This window comes from Schistocerca americana, chromosome 8 (genome assembly GCF_021461395.2).
Source record: "Schistocerca americana isolate TAMUIC-IGC-003095 chromosome 8, iqSchAmer2.1, whole genome shotgun sequence".
NCBI lineage: Eukaryota > Metazoa > Arthropoda > Insecta > Orthoptera > Acrididae > Schistocerca > Schistocerca americana.
Window position 1 is genome coordinate 383,166,033 of NC_060126.1, and position 23,341 is coordinate 383,189,373.

General features: G+C 43.6%; 1 protein-coding gene across 1 annotated transcript in view; it reads right to left on the reverse strand.

Moving 5' to 3' along the window:
* LOC124546026 (pacifastin-like protease inhibitor cvp4) overlaps positions 1-23,341 on the reverse strand; it is a 129,508-nt gene that overhangs the window by 62,291 nt on the left and 43,876 nt on the right. The window contains exon 2 of the mRNA XM_047125001.1: positions 6,612-6,695. Within this exon, the coding sequence (XP_046980957.1) occupies positions 6,612-6,695 (84 nt within the window). The remainder of the gene's footprint in view (positions 1-6,611; positions 6,696-23,341) is intronic.

The following is a 23,341-nucleotide window of genomic DNA, read 5'->3' on the forward strand; positions in this document are numbered from 1 at the left end:
TTGTTTTTCTTTTTTTACAGTTTATGCGTGAAACTGTTATAGACTATGATCAATAATATCCGGACACCTCTAAAACATACGCTTTTCAGATTAGATGCGTTGTGCTGCCATTTACTGCCAGGTACTCCATATCAGCGACCTCGGTAGTCATTAGACATCGTGAGAGAGCAGAATGGGGCGCTCCGCGGAACTCGCAAACTTCGAACGTGGTCAGGTGATTGGGTGTCACTTGTGTCATACGTCTGTACGCGAGATTTCCACACTCATAAACATCTCTAGATCCACTGTTTCCGATGTGATAGTGAAATGGAAACGTGAAGGAACACGTACAGCACAAAAGCGTACAGGCCGATCTCGCCTGTTGACTGATAGAGACGGCCGCCAGTTGAAGAGGAGCGTAATGTGTAATAGGCAGAAATCTATCCAGACCGTCACACAGGAATTCCAAGCTGCATCAGGATCCCCTGCAAGTACTATGACAGTTAGGAGGGAGGTGAGAGAACTTGGATTTCATGCTCGAGCGGCTGCTCATTAGCCACACATTATGCCGGTAAATGCCAAATGACGCCTCTGTTGATGTAAGGAGCGTAAACATTGGACAACTGTGTGAGACCTGAGTTTCTCCTGGCGTATACAACTTTCAAATAACTTCCGGGAATTCAGCCAGGTAACACTTTCAGCGACCGCCGATATTTCGGCGGGAGAACACCCCGCCATTTTCAAGGCAAACTGCAGTTTGCCTTGAAAATGGCGGGGTGTTCTCCCGCCGAAATATCGGCGGTCGCTGAAAGTGTTACCTGGCTGCATTCCCGGAAGTTATTTGAAAATTGGACAACTGAACAGTGGAAAAAACGTTGTGTGGACTGACGAATCACGGTACGTAATGTGGCGATCCGATAGCAGGGTGTGGGTATGACGAATGTGTAGTGCCAACAGTAAACAGTGGTGTTGTCATGGTGTGGACTTGTTTGTCATGGAGGGGGCCTGCACCCCTTGTTGTTCTGCGTGGGACTATTACAGCAGAGGCCTACATTGATGTTTTAAGCACCTTCTTGCTTACCGCTGTTGAAGAGCAATTCGGGGATGGTGATTGCATCTTTCAACACAATCGAGCACCTGTTCATAATGCACGACCTGTGGCGGAGTGGTTACACGACAATACCACCTCTGTAATGGACTGGCCTACACAGAGTCCTGAACTGAATCCTATAGAACACCTTTGGGATGTTTTCGAACGCCGACTTCGTGCCATTCCTCACCGACCGACATCGATACCTCTCCTCAGTGTAGCACTCCGCGAAGAATGGGCTGCCATTCCCCAAGAAACCTTCCAGCTCCTGGTTGAACGTATGCCTGTGGTAGTGAAAGCTGTCATCAAGGCTAAGTGTGGGCCGACACTGCAATCAACAGCATGAAAAATCACAAAAATAATGGCGTTGGTTGCATCGCAATACATCAATTACGTCCCGAAAAATTGCGAAGCGAAGTTGACGCTTGAAATAAATGAAGCGCACAACTAGCGCAGTCCTGAGACTCAAGCGTGCACCTCACGCTGCCTATGTCAGGGGCTCGCACAATGGGAAGGTATGCAGAATCCACAAAAATAAACAAGTAACGCGTCCAACACAAAGTTACGTTTTTCGTATTGTAAATGTATGTTTATTCTATCGGAATGACAACTAGAGTTACAATTAGAGATAACAAACTTGAATTCACTTTGCTAAACGCATTTACTAGTGCCCTGTCGCCCACGGAAACTGTATTGTTGTGCATTACATCCAGCATAGAAAATACACCCACATCTTGAACAATGAAAGTGTGTCACGTAACATATTTTCGAAGTGCCCTCCGTTTGCACCAATACACGTTTGCAGACGGGTAAGAGAGAGTGTTGCACAGATTGTAGAGTTTCTACAGATATTACCGAACTGGGCGCAGTAATACGATGTTGCATATCCTCTACTGTCGTTGGGGGTTCTTGATACACTCTGTCTCTCACTGCGCCCCAGAGAAAGAAGTCTAATGGGGTCAAGTCGGAGGACCGTGCTGACCACGCACAGTACCTCCCGGCCCCGTCCACCTATTTGGAAATGTCGCATCTAGAACGTCGCTGGCAACTTTTGCACTGTGTGCGGGACATCCTCATGTTGGAAGCACATTGACGGACGATTTTCCAATCCTAGATCCTCCATGAGGGGCGACAGTGTGTTTTGAAGAAATGGTGCATATCGCTGTCCATTCAATGTTCCACGGTAAAAATAGGGACCTACAATACAGTTTGCAATGATACCGCACCAAACATTGGCACTCCACTGTCGTTGATGAGCAACTTGACGAATCTAGTGGGAATTTTCCGCGGACCAGTAGTGCATGTTCCGCAGATTCACATTACCATGATTTGTAAATGAAGCCTCGTCCTTAAACAACGTATTGCTTAGGAATACTGGATTACCTTGCAACTGCTGAAGTGCAAAACGACAGAATCCAATGCGGGATTCAAAGTAATTCCCGGACAGTTCTTGGTGCAGTGAGATGTGGAACGGATGAAACCGATGCCGATGCAAGATTCTGCACACACTACTGTGGCTTATTCCTACACCTCGTGAAATTTCTCGTACAGTCACCTGAAGCTTGTGCGCTACAGCAGCCAGAACAGCAATTTAGTTTCCATTGCCAGCTGCTGGTGTTGTACGTCGACGTTTTGTGGGAGCCCAGCTTCCTGTTTCCGTGGGTGTCTTGCAGGTGTTGCAAATGGTTCGACGTGACGGACAGCGCCGATCTGGGTAGCGCTCAGCATACAGTGTCACAGCTGCGGTTGCATTTCTGTGACATTCGCCATAAATTAAAATAATATCTAGTTTTTCTTCATTACTGAACTCCGGCATATCGACTAGATGACGGCAAGTATAACAAGCCACAAGGAAACAGATTTTAATGTGGCAACGTATGTGAATTACGTTACAGTATGAGAGCAATTTAGCAGACCGGATTAGGAGACACTTGTACACTAAAGGCAGAGCGTGACGTGGTGATATTGGTATGTTTACGGCAGGATACAGGCGCCAGTGCAGACAACTCCTGCTCTGAGCACAGTACTACATGCGATGCATTACGTCAGAAACTGTGACGCCATTTCGATCGTTTATGAGCCACATATTTCAGACCTTATGAGCTTTATAAACGTGAAAAAAAATGTGTTACCACTCATTGTACCTTTAGTTGTCATTTCGCAACAATAAACATTATGTGCAGGACATCCATCATTCTGATACCGAATTATTTGACATATTATAAGAGGTGGACCGGTTCAAGGAAGGTACAGCACAAGAAAGGGCTAAATTATCCCCATTTAGTGGTGCCATCTGTGGTGTCACCGCCAGACACCACACTTGCTAGGTGGTAGCCTTTAAATCGGCCGCGGTCCGGTAGTATACGTCGGACCCGCGTGTCGCCACTGTCAGTGATTGCAGACTGAGCGCCGCCACACGGTAGGTCTAGAGAGACTTCCTAGCACTCGCCCCAGTTGTACAGCCGACTTTGCTAGCGATGGTTCACTGACAAATTACGCTCTCATTTGCCGAGACGCTAGTTAGCATAGCCCTCAGCTACGTCATTTGCTACGACCTAGCAAGGCGCCATTATCATTTGCTATTTATCTTGTGATGCATGTACCGTCAGACCGATGTTCAGCAATTATGGATTAAAGTTTTAGTATTCCAGAAGCTATGTACTTCTTTTACTAGACTCAACTACTTTAACTGTTCCAGACCTCACGCCAGCCTGCGTGAGCTTAAACGCGTGCCTTTCGGCTATCTGCTAGTGACTTGGCTGTCTTGCCAAGTCACAACACCATCGATGAAATATGGGCGAATGATGTGTTGTCATACAATATCACACCAGTTATTAACACGCCACTGACGTAGTTCGTCAATCACATCACGATTACCGGCAGCGTGAGGTACACGCTTGAATCTCAGGACGAGGGCTAGCTGTGCACTTCATTTATTTCAAGCGTCAACTTAACTTCACAATTTCTCGGGTTTGTAATTGTCGTAATGCGACGCAACCAACGCCATTATTTTTGTGATTTTTCATGCTATTGATTGCATACGAAATAATAGGGGTGTCCATTTAAAAATACACAAGTTTGTATTGAAAATAGTATTTGTTTACGTTTTAAAATTTCGCATAGTATTTGTTTTCCTAAGCCCCCGCCGTACGTTCATGGTGGTGAAAACCGTTTTTGAATATCTATTTGGCTGGGTGTTGTGTGCTGTCCTTAGGTTAGTTAGGTTTAATTAGTTCTATGTTCTAGGCGACTGATGACCTCAGCAGTTGAGTCGCATAGTGCTCAGAGCCATTTGAACCATTTGAATATCTATTCTTGTTCCAGAGATATTTGAAGTGACAGAGTTAAATGAGACACCCTGTGTATATTCCTTACTGTCATTTATTGTTAACACTGTTAGCTTATTCCCAAGAATAAGCAGCTGTCACTCAGTTAATACTCGGCAGAAATCAAACCTGCATTTGGATCGGACTTCCTTAACTCGTGTGCAGAAAAATGTGCAGTATACTGCTGCATCTATTTTCAATAAGCTACCACTCGAATTCAAAAATCTTAGCAGTGATCCACGCGCTTTCGAATCGAAAGAGTTTCCTCATGGGTCACTCCTTCTATTCTGTCGAGGAGTTCCTTGAAAAAGTAAGCTGATTCTTGTTGTGCTGTTTACTGCGTTTACTTAAACTTATGGACTAACTTTTTTCGGGTTCATAAACATTTTATTTTTATCTATTATTACTTTTATGTTGTAATTTCATGTACTAACAAGTTCCATGACCTTGGAGATTTTCTCCTCAATTTGGCCCTACGGAACTTGACGTGTAAATAAATAAACAAAAAGTTCTGTGTTCATGCCTTCATCTGATTCCTTGACTGTAGGAAAGCCTTTGGTTGTGTTGTCTGGAGAAAGTTGTGCCAGGTGCTTGCAGAGTTCGGTGTCCCACCACACTAGGCAGCACTGGTCAGAAGTCTATACAATAATCACTTCTCAGCTGGCACGTCTGATTCTTCAGTGTATCAAAAGGTGTCAGACAGTGTTGTGTCCTATATCCTCAACTGTAAAATATCTGTGCGGAACGAGTCATAGGAACTGCTCTAGATGGTTGAACTGAAGACATCTGAATTTGTAGTAGAACTATTAACAACTGCCGATTTGCTGATGACACCAGGTTTTTAGCCATCAGCGAAAATAAACCTATTGACCTACTATCAAAAGTAAAAGGCATTAGTCTATGGTATGAATTGGACCTCAATACCAGCAAGTCGAAGCTCATGATTATTGATTGAGAAGAACAAGTTCAACTCACAGGTCGATTAAAGGAACTGGAAGTAGCGCAACCCTTCATCTATCTTGGGTCAACAATATGCAACATGTGAAACTGTTGAGATAATGGGAAGGACCACGCGAAGGCGAGTGGCTATGAAGAACCTCACTACGATCTGGCAGAAAAGAGCAATAACAAATCCCAACAACCACCACCACTTGTTGAAACAATCGTGTTTTCCGTCTTTTTTTAAAATAGAGGAACATGGACCATTAAAACTAGAGACACGCGTATTGATATATTTGAGCATTGGTGCTGGTGTAGGATGCTGGACATAAAATGGACTGAAACAAGAACAGAAGTGTCCATTATTGAGTAACTGAGTATCTCTAGGCGTCTTTCTTCTCGTATCATCAAAATAATTCTTCAGTTCTTTTGTCACAATGTGAAAAGAAATGCAGAAAACATAGAGAACATAATCATGGAAGGGAAGATCTTGTACAAGAGACCTATAGGAAGCGCAGCGATTAGGTGGATGGATCAAATCAAGAAGATCTCTGGTGTACCTCTTCAGCAGGCTATAAGAGAAGCTGGTAACCGTCCAGGATGGAAATGCTTGGTCCATGGGCTCACGACGCTCAGCAACGAGCGCGATGACTTGTGATGACGGACCGGGAAAATGACCAGGTGGAGTCGCTGCGAACACCTTGAGAGTCCCCCCCCCCCCCCCTAAAAAAATTAAAAAAATGGAGTGATACGCGGTTGCAAGGACTCAGGAAGACCGTTCTCTTTGCCTCTGTTAGCTCAGTTCTCGAACTTCCTATCTACACATGGTCAATATATATAGCTGTAGTATTTGATATTCAATTTTCTAGAATTAGAATAATTATGAGGAAGCATGACGGCGGTATTTACTGTTTATTATTGACATTTGAAAACTCTAGTCCCCCTATTAGCTGTGTGACTAATGCACCTGGCTGATATAAAGCGGAACCTAGTTCGATTCCTGGCCGAGTCGTAGACTTTCTCCGTTCGCGGACTAGCTAATGTGATGTCCTAATCATCATTTCATCATCGTCGACACTCAAGTCGTCAATGTGGCGTCAACTGAAAAGACTTCCAACTCGGGCCCGAACTTCCCTAGGCCATCAACACCATAGCATCATTTCATTTGATAATTCCGATAGTTTACCGATGAACCATCTTTCTTCGAAATTAGATAATTACGGCAGCTTAGCTATTGCCCACTGCAAAAGAAAATAATTGAGGCAGTAATTACTCACCATTTGGGGGTTTACTTGGATAGGCGGCGCACACTTTCATATATTCAATGGTTTTACAGTCATTGTCCACAACCTCGGGCTCATCTGAAATAAGAGTAAAGAGGCGTCAGTCAGTAATCAGTAGAAGTTACATTTTTATTAATTTATCTTACGTGGCAAGATTAGGTTCTTCTGGCCCTCTATTATGCACACATCGAAAAAGGTTTTACATCACCCCGGTTCCCAGAACTCCTGAAGATAGACGTGGACTGTGGATATTGTATCACAGACATAGTTCCTTTGACTGCTCAGAGATGTCACTAAACCCGCCCAAAGATGTAAACAACCATGCATGAGCAGCGCCTATTAGACGGAGGAGATCCGACAGCCGGTCAGTTCCAGTCACTGCAACAGGAAGGAGGTACATGACTCGTGTTGTCTGTAGTTTAACCATGCCTAGACGGTGAATACCGCGGTTCGACCGCGTCCGCATTGCCAGGAAGGGCTCTCAACAGGTAAAGTATCCAGGCGTCTCGGAGTGAACCAAAGCGATGTTGTTCGGACATGGAGGAGATACAGAGAGACAGGAACTATCGATGACATCCCTCGCTCAGGCCGCCCAAGGGTCACTACTGCAGTGGAAGACCGCTACCTACGGATCATGGCTTGGAGGAACCCTGACAGCAACGCCACCATGTTGAATAATGCTTTTCGTGCAGCCACAGGACGTCGTGTTACGACTCAAACTATGAACAATAGGCTGCATGATGCGCTACTCCACTGCCTACGTCCATGGCGAGGTCCAACTTTGCAACCACAACACCATGCAGCGCGTTACAGATGGGCCCAACAACATGCCGACTGGACAGCTCAGGATTGGCATCACGTTCTCTTCACCGATGAGTGTCGCGTATGCCTTCAACCAGACAATCGTCGGCGATTTGTTTGGAGACAATCCGGTCAGGCTGAACGCCTTAGATACACTGTCTAGCGAGTGCAGCAATGTAGAGGTTTCCTGCTGTTTTGGGGTGGCATTATGTGGGGTCGACCACTGGTGGTCATGGAAGGCGCCGTGACGGCTGTGCGATACGTGAATGCTATCCTCCGACCGATAGTGCAACGATATCGGAAGCATATTGACGAGGCATTCGTCTTCATGGACGACAATTCGCTCTCCCATCGTGCACATCTTGTGAATGACTTCCTTCAGGATAACGACATCGCTGGACTAGAGGGGCCAGCATGTTTTCCAGACATGGACCCTATCGATCATGTCTGGGATAGATTGAAAAGGGCTGTTTATGGGCGACGTGACCCACCAACCACTCTGACAGGTCTGCATTGAGGAACGGGACAATCTGGACCAACAGTGCCTTGATGAACTTGTGGATAGTATGCCACGTCGAATACAGGCATGCATCAATGCAAGAGGACATGCAACTGGGTATTAGAGGTACTGATGTGTACAGCATTCTGGACCACCACCTCTGAAGGTCTCGCTGTATGGTGCTACAACATGCAATGTGTGGTTTTCACGTGCATTAAAAAGGGCGGAAATGATGTTTATGTTGATCTTTATTCCAATTTTCTGTACAGATTCCGAAACTCTCGGAAGCGAGGTGATGAAAATAATTTTTTGGTGTGTGTATCTTTATGGGATGAGAGATAGATGGGATGAGAGATGTGGTGCGGCGCGAGTCCGGAAACAGGCGGATATAGTCACGAGAGGGTAGCAAGTCTGAGTTGTCAGGTAATAGCAGACGACACCCAAGCCTCTGCTCTTGGCGGACTGTCCACAGCACGAAGTACTCTGCGGCTTCCAGGCCAGCAGGCAAACCGTAGTCCACAGCGAGTGGTTTTAGCGGGCGACTGACCTTTGCCGGGCGGCCTGTGGAAGCGGTGCAAAGGCAAAGGCTGCAGATTATTTCACGGCCGCCGCAGAAGTAACATAAAGCTACGTAACAAGCAATGACACCACATAAAAGCGAAAAACGAGTCGTGAGATCACGCTTAAGAAACTGTTTTCTAGGTGGAACAGTACATTTTATCTTCAGAAATTAATAACTTCTAAACGTCTTAACGGACCAAATTGTCAAAGTGTCCTCCAACAGAGCTTGAAAAAAGAGCTATATAATAAATAATATGTAAAGCAGTAATTATAGCGGCAGTATGAGATAATGAATAGGAATAATTATCTGTTGAAGTACAGTTCTCCTTAGGTTTAAATACACTACTGGCCATTAAAATTGCTACACCACGTAGATGACGTGCTACAAGCGCGAAATTTAACCGACAGGAAGAAGATGCTGTGATATGCAAGTTATTAGCTTTTCGGAGCATTTACACAAGGTTGGCGCCGATGGCGACACCTACAACGTGCTGACATGAGGAAAGTTTCCAACCGATTTCTCATACATGAGCAGCAGTTGACCGGCGTTGCCTGGCGAAACGTTGTTGTGATGCCTCGTGTAAGGAGGACAAATGTGTACCATCATGTTTCCGACTTTGATAAAGGTCGGATTGTAGCCTATCGCGATTGCGGTGTATCGTATAGCAATATTGCTGCTCGCGTTGTCGAGATCCAATGTCTGTTAACAGAATATGGAATCGGTGGGTTCAGGAGGGTAATACGGAACGCCGTGATGGATCCCAACGGCCTCGTATCACTAGCAGTCGACACGACAGGCATCTTATCCGCATGGCAGTAACGGATCGTGCAGCCACATCTCGATCCCCGAGTCAACAAATGGTGACATTTGCAAGACAACAACCATCTGCACGAGAAGTTCGACGACGTTTGCAACAGCACGGACTATCAGCTCGGAGGCCATGCCTGTGGTTACCCCTGACGCTGCATCACAGACAGGAGCGCCTGCGATGGTGCACTCAACGACGAACTTGGGTGCACGAATGGCAGAACGTCATTTTTTCGGATGGATCCAGGTTCTGTTTACAGCATCATGATGGTCGCATCCGCGACATCGCGGTGAACGCACATTGGAAGCGTGTATTTGTCATCGCCATACTGGCGTATCATCCGGCGTGATGGTATGGGGTGCCATTGGTTACACGTCTCGGTTACCTCTTGTTCGCATTGACGGCACTTTGAACAGTGGACGTTACATTTCAGATGTGTTACGACCCGTGGCTCTACCCTTCATTCGATCCCTGCGAAACCCTACATTTCAGCAGGATAATGCACGACAACATGTTGCAGGTCCTGTGCAGGCCTTTCTGGATACAGAAAATGTTCGACTGCTGCCCTGGCCAGCACATTCTCCAGATCTCTACCAATTGAAAACGTCTGGTCAATGGTGACCGAGCAAGTAGCTCGTCACAATATGCGTCACTGCTTTTGATGAACTGTGGTATCGTGTTGAAGCTGCATGGGCAGCTGTACCTGTACACGCCATCCAAGCTCTGTTTGACTCAATGCCCAGGCGTATCAAGGCCGTTATTACGGCCAGAGGTGGTTGTTCTGGGTACTGATTTCTCAGGTCTGTGCACCCAAATTGCTTCCAACGAATACCCATTTGTCATCTGCATTTCTTCTTGGTGTAGCAATTTTAATGGCCAGTAGTGTAGTTAATAACGCTTTTTGGGTTCTGTGCCGCAATCGGTCGAAACGGAACCCTTATATGATCCCTTTGTTGTCCGTCTGTCTGTGTCCGACTGTTAAATACCCTTTTCTCAGGAACGGGTAGACACATCAATTTGAAATTTATGTCACAGGCTGAGGTCTATTGTCCCTTGGCGGTGTAAAATATTGACGATTCTAATTCAATGGAATAGAAGGATACATCTATTTATGTCACATATTTTAATTAAGAGAGGAAGGAAATACAGGTACTGGCTACGAGCAGCAGTGATTGAAATAAATGCGGAAAGCTGAAAGTTTGTGCCGGACCGGCATTCGAAACCAGATCACCGGCTTACTAGGCGGATGCTCTGACCACTTTTTTTTAAATTGTTATCGACCTGGCCAAGCGGTCTGGGCTGACGTCACATGACATCCCGTCAAGTTGATTCTTGAACTCTTTACGCAGGATTTCTTTTCTTTTTTTTCAAAGGACAGCGAGCCCTCTGACCAAACACGCTGTGCTACCGTACCGGCTGCCACTACGCCACCAGGACACAGTGGTCGTTGCAACTGAATGACCTTCCCTAGCACGTATCCCATCACACCCGAATTCTCAAGTTACCCACACGCTACTGATTGTACATCCCATTGGCCTAGAATCGTGAAATTTGGCAAAAAGGAAGGTTTCATAGTACAACTATAGGAAAAAAAATCCTAAAACTGTAAATTTGTAATTGCATCACACGATGATTTTTTTTCGTAATTCCTTACCTGAATCTCTGTATTTCTGTCGGTCCATTAAGACCTCTCTTTCTTGGGAACGGATATACTTATCAACTTGAAATTACTTCGCATACTGAAATCTGTGGTTCCTGGGCGGTGTAAGAAATTGAAGCTTCTAAATCAGTGCAACCATTTATGTCAGATATTGTAGTACTCGCCGCAAACTCACACATCAAAACCTGAAGGGTACTTCCCGTTGGCCTAGAATCATGAAATTTGGTAGAAAGGAATGTTTCACAGTGAAACCAAAGGAAACAATCCAAAAATTGTGAATTTGGTACCGTATCACACGAAAATATTTTTTTTTCTGGTAATTTTTTATCTGTCTGTCTGATCGGCAGTCCGTTAAGACCCATTTTTCCTAGGGCCGGTTAGACGTATCAAATCGAAATTTATGTCACATGGTGAGATCTATGGTCTCTTGGCTGTGCAAAAAATTAATGCTTCTAAGTCAATGCAGGCAAAAGGTACGGTTATTTAGGTCACAGATTTGAAACAAACTCACTCATCAAAACATAAAGCGCACTTCCCGTTGACCTGCAATACTGAAATTCGGCAAGAAGCAAGGTTTCATAGTAGAACAAAGGGAAAAAATCTGAAACTGTTGATTTGACGCTATATCACACGAAAAAATTATTTCTTTTGTTGTTTGTTTTCCGACGTCAAACTTTAAATTAAAACAATTAGTAGTTCTGCATTCAGGCTGACTGCGTCGCAACGGTAAAAGTCATACATAGGGCAAGGAATGAATTTATTGCTCATAAAGGCGTTTCGGAATTTAATCATCATCAAATATCAAGGAGCGATTACTGAACGCATTTCGAGTAGTATACGGAACACACAACTTGAAACGCATGTAGTCGCTCCTCCGTATTTGATGATGGATATATTCCGACACGCGTCATGTGAGCAATAATGTCATTCCTTGCCCGATGTTTGAATTTTACCGTTGCGGCCCAGTCAGCCTGAACTAAGAACTACTGATTATTATTATGTCGGTCGCCTGCCTCCTGCATGACTTTACGTCACATTTAAGTTAATGAAATTAAAACATTCTCGAAAGTCTTGGAATGCCTGGGACCAACGTTTTGTAGTAGTAGTGGCAGTAGCTTTATTAATCCGTAAATATCTTTTTACAAGGATATAAGACATGTCAAAGTATTTACAAATTTAGAACAATTTAAAATAAGCTAATTCGTGTACACATATATTTACAGACTTCTAGTTAGAGACAATCATTAGATTTACTCCTTGTATACAGTACTTTTTTTACAAATAACTTATTAAATAATGAAATGCCACATTGTTCACTCATATCTCACTATCAGTCACTGCACACACTATACGCACATTGTTTCATAATACTTCACTCACTACACACACACACACACACACACACACACACACACACACACACACACACACTGGTGATTTCTGGGCCATTTTCTGTACCGCAGCTTCCCATCTGCTATCCTGAAAAGCTGAGTCAGCATCCCTCCATGGTGAGTGAGATGTTGAGCTCAGAAAGAGGGTTAGTATTGTGCTATGAATGGCTTGGAAGTAAGTATTTCTAGAAAGGTAAAAAATGAGGAAAGAACATAAAGTGAAGGTGTTATGTGGAATGTTGGATATTTTATAATCATTATTACTATTATTATTTATTTGTATAACATATTTATCAAACCCCTACTCTGCTTTAGCTAAGTAATCCTTCAACGTACAAAATGTACTGCGTAACAGGTACTTTTTAGCTGCCTTTTTAAGTAAGTGTATGTTTACAATTTCTTTAATCTCTTTTGGTAATTTATTGTACAGTTTTATTCCTTGGTAGAAAATGCTGTATTGAGTTTTATGTTTATTTTTTCTTGGTGAATGTAAGTTGAGTCTATCTCTTGTTGCATGGTCATGGACAGAGCTGTTTGTACAGTGATTACAAATGTTATTTTTTATGTGTACAACTGACTGATAACAGATCTTTACAATGAGCTCGACTAGTATTTTTGGCTACTATTCTTATGGCTCTTTTCTGGAGTTTGAAAACTGTGTTCTTATTTTGTGCATTTGTTCCCCAAGAAAGAATGCCATAGCTGAGAATTGAGTGTACATATGAATGATATGTAACTAAAAGACACAGCATGTTACACATTGATGATAGGATTCTAAGGGCATAACATACTGATGACATTCTGTTTGCAAGTACCTTTGTGTGTTCACACCACTTCAACTGAGAATCAATACTCATTCCTAGAAATCTTGCATTTGTTACACAGTCTATAGAGGTACCATGTACATTTAATTTAACATTGACATTGTTCCTCTTCAAACTGAAAGTCATGGCATTAGTTTTCTTTATATTCGATGTCAATTTGTTACTTATTGACCAATCATAAACTTCCTTGAGAGTTTCATTTGCTTTCTCGGCAAGGAGTTCTCTTGTTTTCTCAGTGACTATAATATTGCTGTCATCATCAAAGAGGAGTTTTTCACCATGAGTAACACTACTGGGAAAGTCATTGATGTATGTCGGGAACAGTATTGGTCCTAATATGCTACGTTCCGGAACCCCTATATTAATGTAATTTGGTTCTGATAAGTATTTTACTAAATTTTTAGATCTATTTGAAGTATGTGTTATCTCTACTTTTTGTACCCTATCTATTAGGTATGATCGAGACCAGTCATTAGCTACCCCTCTTATTCCTAATGCTTCTAATTTATTTAATAGAATCTTGTGATCGACTGTATCAAACGCCTTAGAAAGATCCAAAAGTATGCCTGTGTCACAGTCATCTTTATCAGGAGCATCTAGTACAACTTTTGTGAATTCTACTATATCTGACTCTGTATTTTTGCCACTTTGGAAACCAAACTGTGATTCGTTTAAAAGATTGTATTTATTCAGGTAATTCATTAATCTATCTTTCATAATTGCTTCTATTATATTTGAGAATGCTGACAGCAGGGAAATGGGGCAGTGATTTTCTATGTCTTCTGCATTACCTATCTTAAGCAAAGGTACAACTCTTGCATGATTTAACTGCTCTGGAAATGTCCCTGATGTGAAGGATTCATTTACTATATTTGTTAAGGGGCCTTGTATAATCCCTATACATTGTTTCAGTACACACATTGGTACTTCCTCTAAGCCTACTGAATTTTTATTTTGTAGTTTTTGAATTGTTTTACCGACTTCGTTCTCTGTGGTTGGAAGTAACATAATTGTATTTAGTGAAACATTATATACAGATAGTCCGCAGCTCGTGGTCGTGCGGTAGCGTTCTCGCTTCCCACGCCCTGGTTCCCGGGTTCGATTCCCGGCGGGGTCAGGGATTTTCTCTGCCTCGTGATGACTGGGTGTTGTGTGCTGTCCTTAGGTTAGCTAGGTTTAAGTAGTTCTAAGTTCTAGGGGATGATGACCATAGATGTTAAGTCCCATAGTGCTCAGAGCCATTTGAACCATATGTACAGGTGTTATATTTGTTTGGAGGAATTTTTGCTTTAACTTTTCTGCAATAATTGAAAAATGCTCGTTTACATAGTTCGCTCCCTTAGCAGTATGTTATTCTGTGTTTGTTTGCCTCTCCCTGTTTCTTTTTTTATAACGTTCCAGACTGTTTTGCTTTTATTCTCTGCATTATATATTATTTTGTCATTAAATGACTTTTTTGCAGCAATTAGCACCTTCCTATAGATTTTTATATATCTATGATAGAAATTTAAGAATTTTGCCAGTATGATTGTCGATAAGGGGCGAAAGTGATCGAGATTCTCGACCCCCGGAGTGGATGAACTGTCTATGTGCATAATTAAGTTTATACGGAACCCTCAGTGCGTGAGTCCTAATCGCATCTGGCCAATTACTTTTGCGTCATGAGTCTTTTCACTGGTTTCATGCAGCCCATCACAAATTCCTCTCCTGTGCCATCGCGGAGTAGCAGTTGACACCTTTATCCTCAGTTATTTGCTGGGTGTATTCCAAACGCTGTTCTCCCCTACAGTTTTTACTCTCTACCTGGTAAGTAATGCTAATTGTGACCATTAGATCAAATGAGATTCAAGTAACTCACGAACTAAACACTTCAGCAGAAAACCCATGTCGTCACGTACAGGCTGGTGGAATCCTAGTTCTATGTGACTCATAAGATAATGGGCAATGTAATGAAAATGAGAGACATGGAAAAAGTAAGTAAACTATTTATCATTTCAGAAGTAATTGCCATTTGCGAGATAAGAGGTTCAATAGCTTTATGGAAAAATGTTTGCGGTTGCCCGTGGTGGAACAATGATTGTACCTTTCCATCTAGAGCGAATCGACGACGAATATCCTTATTTAGGGATCCAAAAATTTGGTAATCGTACGTGGACAGATCGGGACTGTGTGAAGGACATACTAGGCCTCCCCAGCGAAGCCTCCGTAGTGTACGCGAAACAAACACGGCCATATGTGGACCATCCCATAAACATTTCCCCGTGAAGGCATTGACTGTCTTGTCTCATAGTGGGATAAATGTGTTGAAAGTAGTGTCGATTACTTTTGAAGTAATAAACAATTCACCACCTTTTCTCTATCTGTCTTGTTTTCATTTGACTTCCCTTATGCCTTTGGCAGCGCTAAGTTTGATGTAGTTTTTTATTCACTGGGAAGCCCCTACGTGACCCAAGCAAGATAGAAAGCAGTCCACTTTGCATATTTCAACTCGTCAAGGATTTAACGTTTATGAGCGAGTTGTATAAGATGTTCATACAGACTGTAACGGGAAAAAGAGCAAATATTTCTATTGGTGCCTGAGGACGACGTACTGAACAACATTAAATCAGTATGTATACCATCTGCAGAATAATAATTGTAGCTATTAAAAGTCTATGTTTTTCGGTTGATTAGCAACTCGAAGCAAATATGGCAAGAGCAAGCCATTACTGCTTATTTTACCCTCGGCAGGAGGTCAGGTGTTGAAGTGTGGCCTATGGATCAAAAGCGGTTAGTCTATACTGACAGGTATAGTCCACGTAGTGGTGCAGTTACGACCATGGAGAAAACATCAGGTTGAAAATTTTGTTACGTTTTTGTGGGAATACTGTTCGTTAGGTTGAACGAGCTTGTCGAGACAAGAACCGTGCGGACGTGCGGCCTGTCAGTCGCGATCAGAAGTGCTACGACTACTCTATGAACTTCCACAAATTCTGCACAAGTTAGTCGACTTATAAATGTTTTCCACACGTGTTAGGTCAATTTCGAATCTGAGCGGCAGCATGTTAAATACTAGCAGAATTCCTGTGTACCTTTTTGGGCTTAGAAGAGTATTCCTCAATACATATTTTTCAAATTTAACACTGAACAGCAGCGTGCTGTTCTGGAATTTGTGATTTCTTGATCGAGCTCGTGGATAACTGTCGCAACGCTCTCGGCACTTACATTGAAAGTTTATATTAACTAGATGGCAACAACGCTCTTTTAGGGACGTTTTTGTTTTGCCAAGAGTACCTTGCCTGCATTGTTAGTCAATTATCAATAACTTCGCAGCACAGCAATCGGCAATACAACTGCTTTGTGGCAGGCCGATGTGGCCGAGAGGTTCTAGGCGCTTCAGTCCGGAACCACGCGGTTGCTACGGTCGCAGGTTCGAATCTTGCCTCAGGCATGGATGTGTGTGATGTCCTTAGGTTAGTTAGGTTTACGTAGTTCTAAGTCTAGGGGACTGATGACTTCAGATGTTAAGTTCCATAGTGCTTAGAGCCATTTGAACAAGTTTTTGAATGGTTTGTGGCCGTGTTTTAAAATTGAACTCGAGTCACTGTACTTTAAAATTCGGACACAGCCTTTATTAAATCCTTTTACCAGAACTAACAGTGTATAAATAAAATAAAGAGTGAGGGTTATGTCGCAGTCTAACCAAATATTTTTGGGGATGTGCATGTGACATGCGATACATCTAATAAATCCATTATTAATAATAATGATGGTAATAATAATAGAAGGCTAATATAAATGACTCATACGTTTTCGAAGTTCCGTATTTTCCGAAGTAGCCTATTATATGTACAAATTTGGTTCATGCATGACTGGAATCGGAAATTCACCGAATTTGCATTGTGCCCGCTAGTTGGCGTTACGAGTACAGTGCCTTGACAAGATGGCAACAATACAAGAAAAGAGTTTCTGTGGGTTAGAATATGTGAGAAGTTTATTGTTGCAACAGTGCAGCGTAGAAGAGGAATTGTAAAAAAGAGCGGCCATGTAAAAAGCGCATTGTGCGTTACTAGACTCTTTAGGGACGCTGGTCGTCTCCGTTAACAGAAAAGTACCGTTCAACTAAGTGTGCGAGATGCAACTGTGAAGAATCTGCGAAGAGTGTGTCGGGTAACTCTTACGTCCATATGTTACAGATTTGGTTGTTTCCACTAGTGACTGCTGATTCCGAGAATTTCCAATTTACAAAATGCGACATAATTACACAATTTAAGAGAAAAGAAGGCACATGGAGCTATCCGAATGGGATGGAAATCGGTAGTTGTGATGTACATGTACAGACAAACAAATTGCTACAGTTTCAGAAAAACTGGGAGATTTATTCAAGAGATTTCAGCAGGTCAGTAACACGTTGGTCTACCTTTGTACTCATGCAAGGAATTATACGGCTTAGTATTGACTGATAGAGTTGTTGGATGTTGTAATGGTTCTTTATTTACGTGGCCATTACGGCACAGCCGGCCGCGGTGGTCATGCGGTTCTAGGCGCTGCAGTCCGGAACCGCGGGACTGGTACGGTCGCAGGTTCGAATCCTGCCTCGGGCATGGATGTGTGTGATGTCCTTAGGTTAGTTAGGTTTAAGTAGTTCTAAGTTCTAGGGGACTGATGACCTAAGATGTTAAGTCCCATAGTGCTCAGAGCCATTTGAACCATTTGAACCATTACGGCACTCCAACCCCAGTTCTCGATACCAGAAATATCGTACTCCTTTTCTGCGAAGTAAGAGACATATTTTTGTGACAATATTCACATTTGGTTTTATTAATGTGGGGGTACTCCGATGTATCGATATATTACAGTGATATGGTTGTTGTGTGTGTTCATTTCTGTGAGACTGTCATAATCTTTGACTTGTACCCGTTTTGGCGCGAATGCGCACAGAGCAGTCTTTGTTTCACTTTGCAGAAGTTGAGTTGTTTTTTCGGTTTGTAAAAGAACAGGCAAGTCTTGTGTTTGGTTAAATTGGAAATTAAATATATGAAGATTGATACAAAACTGTTTTCTGGATGATGTGACAATTAAGTAGCAGTATATGTGAATTTACAAGAAGTTTAATAAAAATGTGGATCGTGAACACCAAGTCAAAAATTATTTCCACCATACCATTGCTCTGATCTGGGATTGTTTAATCATTAATAATTTCCTGAAAAACGTATTTGTTAGTTCTTCAAATATTGCTAAAATACTGATCTGGACCTTCTAGCAGTCAAAGTGGAATCACCCTAGAATCAACAAGATGAGCCATAACAACTTCGACGAAATCTACGTGGGAATCCATTCAAGATAAGTGCCAAAATTAATGACTTTTTTTACAGTGTCTTCATTATTTACATTCTGACGATACCATCCAAAGTCAATAACTTTGTTGTTGCCCGATAAAGCGAACGTATGCTGCGTGAGCAACATTGTTAATCTCATTTCTAACCTACTTTGCAAGTGGTGGTATTGTTAGAATGTCCTCCTTAGGGATGTCGTGCCAAACTCTGTTCATCTGGCGCTGTAAATTGTCACGATCAGGAGATGGTTGAGGGCCCTCCGCATAATGCTCCAAACGTTATCACTTGAAGAGAGATCCGGCGACCTTGCTGCCCAAGGCAGTGTTCGGCAAGCACGAAGACAAGTTGTAGAAACAATCACCATGTGAGGGTGGGCATTATCTTGCTGAAATGATTGCAATGAAGGGCAACAAAATCGGGTTTCGAATATCGTCGACGTATCGCACTGCTGTAAGGGTGCCGCGGATGGGTATCAAGCGTAAGGAGTGGCACCCCGCCCGCATCTCGTGGTCGTGCGGTAGCGTTCTCGCTTCCCACGCCCGGGTTCCCGGGTTCGATTCCCGGCGGGGTCAGGGATTTTCTCTTCCTCATGATGACAGGGTGCTGTGTGATGTCCTTAGGTTAGTTAGGTTTAAGTAGTTCTAAGTTCTAGGGGACTGATGACCATAGATGTTAAGTCCGATAGTGCTTAGAGCCATTTGAACCATTTTGAAGTGGCATCCCAGTCCATGACTCGTGGTCGTCGGGCCGTTTGGCAGGCGACAGTCAGGCTGGAGTCCCACCACCGTCCGGGCCGTTTCCCGAAACGCCGTCACTGGTCTTTGGGGATCGTTTCCAAGCGGGACTAGTTACGGAAAACAATTGCAGTCAATTACATACCAGGCCGAAGACATGTCTGGAGACGCCCCGGCCTGTGGTAGGATACCATCCCGATTGTTGGCTGCCATACAGCCTGACAACCGGGAGTCATGGACTGGGCTGCCATGTCTTCGATTGTCATCCACTGCACGATTACAGCACAACGGTACGTCGACGATATTCTGCACCCCGTTTTGTTGTCCTTCATGGCGAGCCGTCCTGGGCTTATATTTCAGCAAGATCATGCCCGTCCGCAAACAGCGAAGGTTTCTATTGCTTGTCCTAGTACTTCTCAGATTAGATTAGATTAGATTAATTATTCATTCCATAGAATTATTCATTCCATATACCCATAAAAGAGGGAATCCTCCTGGGTGTGGAACATCTCAGATAAGCACATTACAAAAATGTAATTAGAAAAACTTGAGTTTCATTAATTTTAATGATCTTCAGTCAATAAACAGTAAAATTATGTACATGCATTAAATTTAAACTTCTAATATTTACAGGTTTAATACTTACATCTGCGTTCATTATATCCATCATTCAGACATTTGCTAGTTTCCTCGATATTACAACCAAGTATCGACAAAAATTAAAGTAAATTATTCATTTCAGTGATCCTCAGTTAAGAACAGTCAGATTATGTATAAGATTTAAAATTAAACTTCCGCTATTTACAGACTTAATACACTCCTGGAAATGGAAAAAAGAACACATGGACACCGGTGTGTCAGACCCACCATACTTGCTCCGGACACTGCGAGAGGGCTGTAAAAGCAATGATCACACGCACGGCACAGCGGACACACCAGGAACCGCGGTGTTGGCCGTCGAATGGCGCTAGCTGCGCAGCATTTGTGCACCGCCGCCGTCAGTGTCAGCCAGTTTGCCGTGGCATACGGAGCTCCATCGCAGTCTTTAACACTGGTAGCATGCCGCGACAGCGTGGACGTGAACCGTATGTGCAGTTGACGGACTTTGAGCGAGGGCGTATAGTGGGAATGCGGGAGGCCGGGTGGACGTACCGCCGAATTGCTCAACACGTGGGGCGTGAGGTCTCCACAGTACATCGATGTTGTCGCCAGTGGTCGGCGGAAGGTGCACGTGCCCGTCGACCTGGGACCGGACCGCAGCGACGCACGGATGCACGCCAAGACCGTAGGATCCTACGCAGTGCCGTAGGGGACCGCACCGCCACTTCCCAGCAAATTAGGGACACTGTTGCTCCTGGGGTATCGGCGAGGACCATTCGCAGCCGTCTCCATGAAGCTGGGCTACGGTCTCGCACACCGTTAGGCCGTCTTCCGCTCACGCCCCAACATTGTGCAGCCCGCCTCCAGTGGTGTCGCGACAGGCGTGAATGGAGGGACGAATGGAGACGTGTCGTCTTCAGCGATGAGAGTCGCTTCTGCCTTGGTGCCAATGATGGTCGTATGCGTGTTTGGCGCCGTGCAGGTGAGCGCCACAATCAGGACTGCATACGACCGAGGCACACAGGGCCAACACCCGGCATCATGGTGTGGGGAGCGATCTCCTACACTGGCCATACACCACTGGTGATCGTCGAGGGGACACTGAATAGTGCACGGTACATCCAAACCGTCATCGAACCCATCGTTCTACCATTCCTAGACCGGCAATGGAACTTGCTGTTCCAACAGGACAATGCACGTCCGCATGTATCCCGTGCCACCCAACGTGCTCTAGAAGGTGTAAGTCAACTACCCTGGCCAGCAAGATCTCCGGATCTGTCCCCCATTGAGCATGTTTGGGACTGGATGAAGCGTCGTCTCACGCGGTCTGCACGTCCAGCACGAACGCTGGTCCAACTGAGGCGCCAGGTGGAAATGGCATGGCAAGCCGTTCCACAGGACTACATCCAGTATCTCTACGATCGTCTCCATGGGAGAATAGCAGCCTGCATTGCTGCGAAAGGTGGATATACACTGTACTAGTGCCGACATTGTGCATGCTCTGTTGCCTATGTCTATGTGCCTGTGGTTCTGTCAGTGTGATCATGTGATGTATCTGACCCCAGGAATGTGTCAATAAAGTTTCCCCTTCCTGGGACAATGAATTCACGGTGTTCTTATTTCAATTTCCAGGAGTGTACTTACATCTACTGTCCATACATCCGTCATTCACACATTAGGTAATTACTTGGCTGTTACAACCAAATATTGTCAAAAATTAAAGTATAATAAATTTTCATTAAAATGGTCTACCGCACTTCTTGAGAAACTCATGGATGGAATAGAAGGAGTTGGCCACCAAAAATTCTTTTAAATAATGTTTAAATTGTGCCTTGTCTGAAACTAAACTCTTAATGGTTGCTGGTAACTTATTGAAAATATGCGTTGCTGAATACTGGACTCCTTTCTGGGCAAGAGTAAGTGATTTTAAATCTTCATGTATATTGTTCTTATTCCTACAATTGATTCTGTGTACTTAGCAGTTAGTTGGAAAAAGATATGTATTATTTACAACAAACTTCATTAAGGAATAAATATGCTGAGAAGCTGTGGTCAGCAACGTCGCCGAAGCTCTCCCCAGTTGAGAACGTTTGAGCATTACAGGCGGGACTCTCCACCCAGCTCAGGATTTTGGCGATCTAACGTGCCGTTAGGACAGAATTTTGCACGAAATCTCTCAGGAGGACGTCCTACAACTCGATCAGCCAATGCCAAGCCAAGTAACTACATGCATGAGGACCAAAGGTGGACCAACGCCTTACTGACTTGTTAAATTTGTGAAGCTGTTTCTCTTAAATAAGCCATCAATTTTTTCTGAAATTGTAATCATTTTGTTAGTCTGTACATGTTAATCACATCCTCCAATTTTCGATTCGGAAAATGCCTTCGGGGTGCAGCATTTTGTCTTAGTCCACACAGCTTTCCAAGGATTTTACAACTTTATGAAGTGCATTTCAGTAACAAAAACGAAGTTATTTGTAGCCTTTATTTTCAAATACAATAACTGAGGAAAAAAAATTAAGTGTGAGAACAATGCGTTCACGCTATACTGCTAGTTCAGCCTGTCAGTTAAATACACTCATCCATATCTAAGGGAAATGTTGATATTCTCTGCGTGTGTGAGTGCCTGAAGTTATTCTCTTACTGATAGCTGCATTTCATTGTTCGACCACCACAAGCACACCTCGGTGCAGGAGCAGGTGAGCAGGAAGGGTGCTGGTAATTAATCAGTTCCGTTGCTCAGTACAAAGTAGGAAAAGTCCAGATTTCCTCCTTTATTCGTCGGTGCTCGACTACACCACAAGTTCAGTTGTATAAAAACATGCAGCAGCAGCTCGTGATGTTGTTGGTTCAAATGGCTCAGAGCGCTATGGGACTTAACATCTGAGGTCATCAGTCCCCTAGTACTTAGAACTACTTAAACCTAGCTAACCTAAGGACATCACACACATCCATGCCCGAGGCAGGATTCGAAGCTGCGACCGTAGCAGTCGCGCGGTTCCGGACTGAGCCTAGAACCGCTCGGCCACAACGGCCGGCGCGATGGAGTTGTATTCGTAGTATAAATGAAATGAATATTATACACTTCGCCATACAAACAAAACAAACGTCACTTCCCATATGAGACTACCTGCACTTATTTAAGCTCCATTTCTCGCTTATTTGTCCTGCAGAACGCCAAACTAATAATTAATGAAACGATTGACCCCACAGCTGTGAACATGTTGAATACTACAGATGAATTGATACTAATTTTAATGATTAGTGGAAACCACCTGAGCTGTATTACTAGCTGCACATTTATATTCTTGGTTTCGGTTTGGTTGCCGAGTTGTGCTAAATTCATGATGTTCACTGAGGTGTCAAGAGTCATGGGATTCCTCCTAACATCATGTCGGACCCTCCTTTTGTCCAGCGTAGTGCAGCATCTCGACGCGCCATTGACTCAACAAGTCGTTGGAAACGCCCTACAGAAATGTTGAACCATGCTGCTTCTGTTGTCCATAATTGCGAAGGTGTTGTCTAGGCAG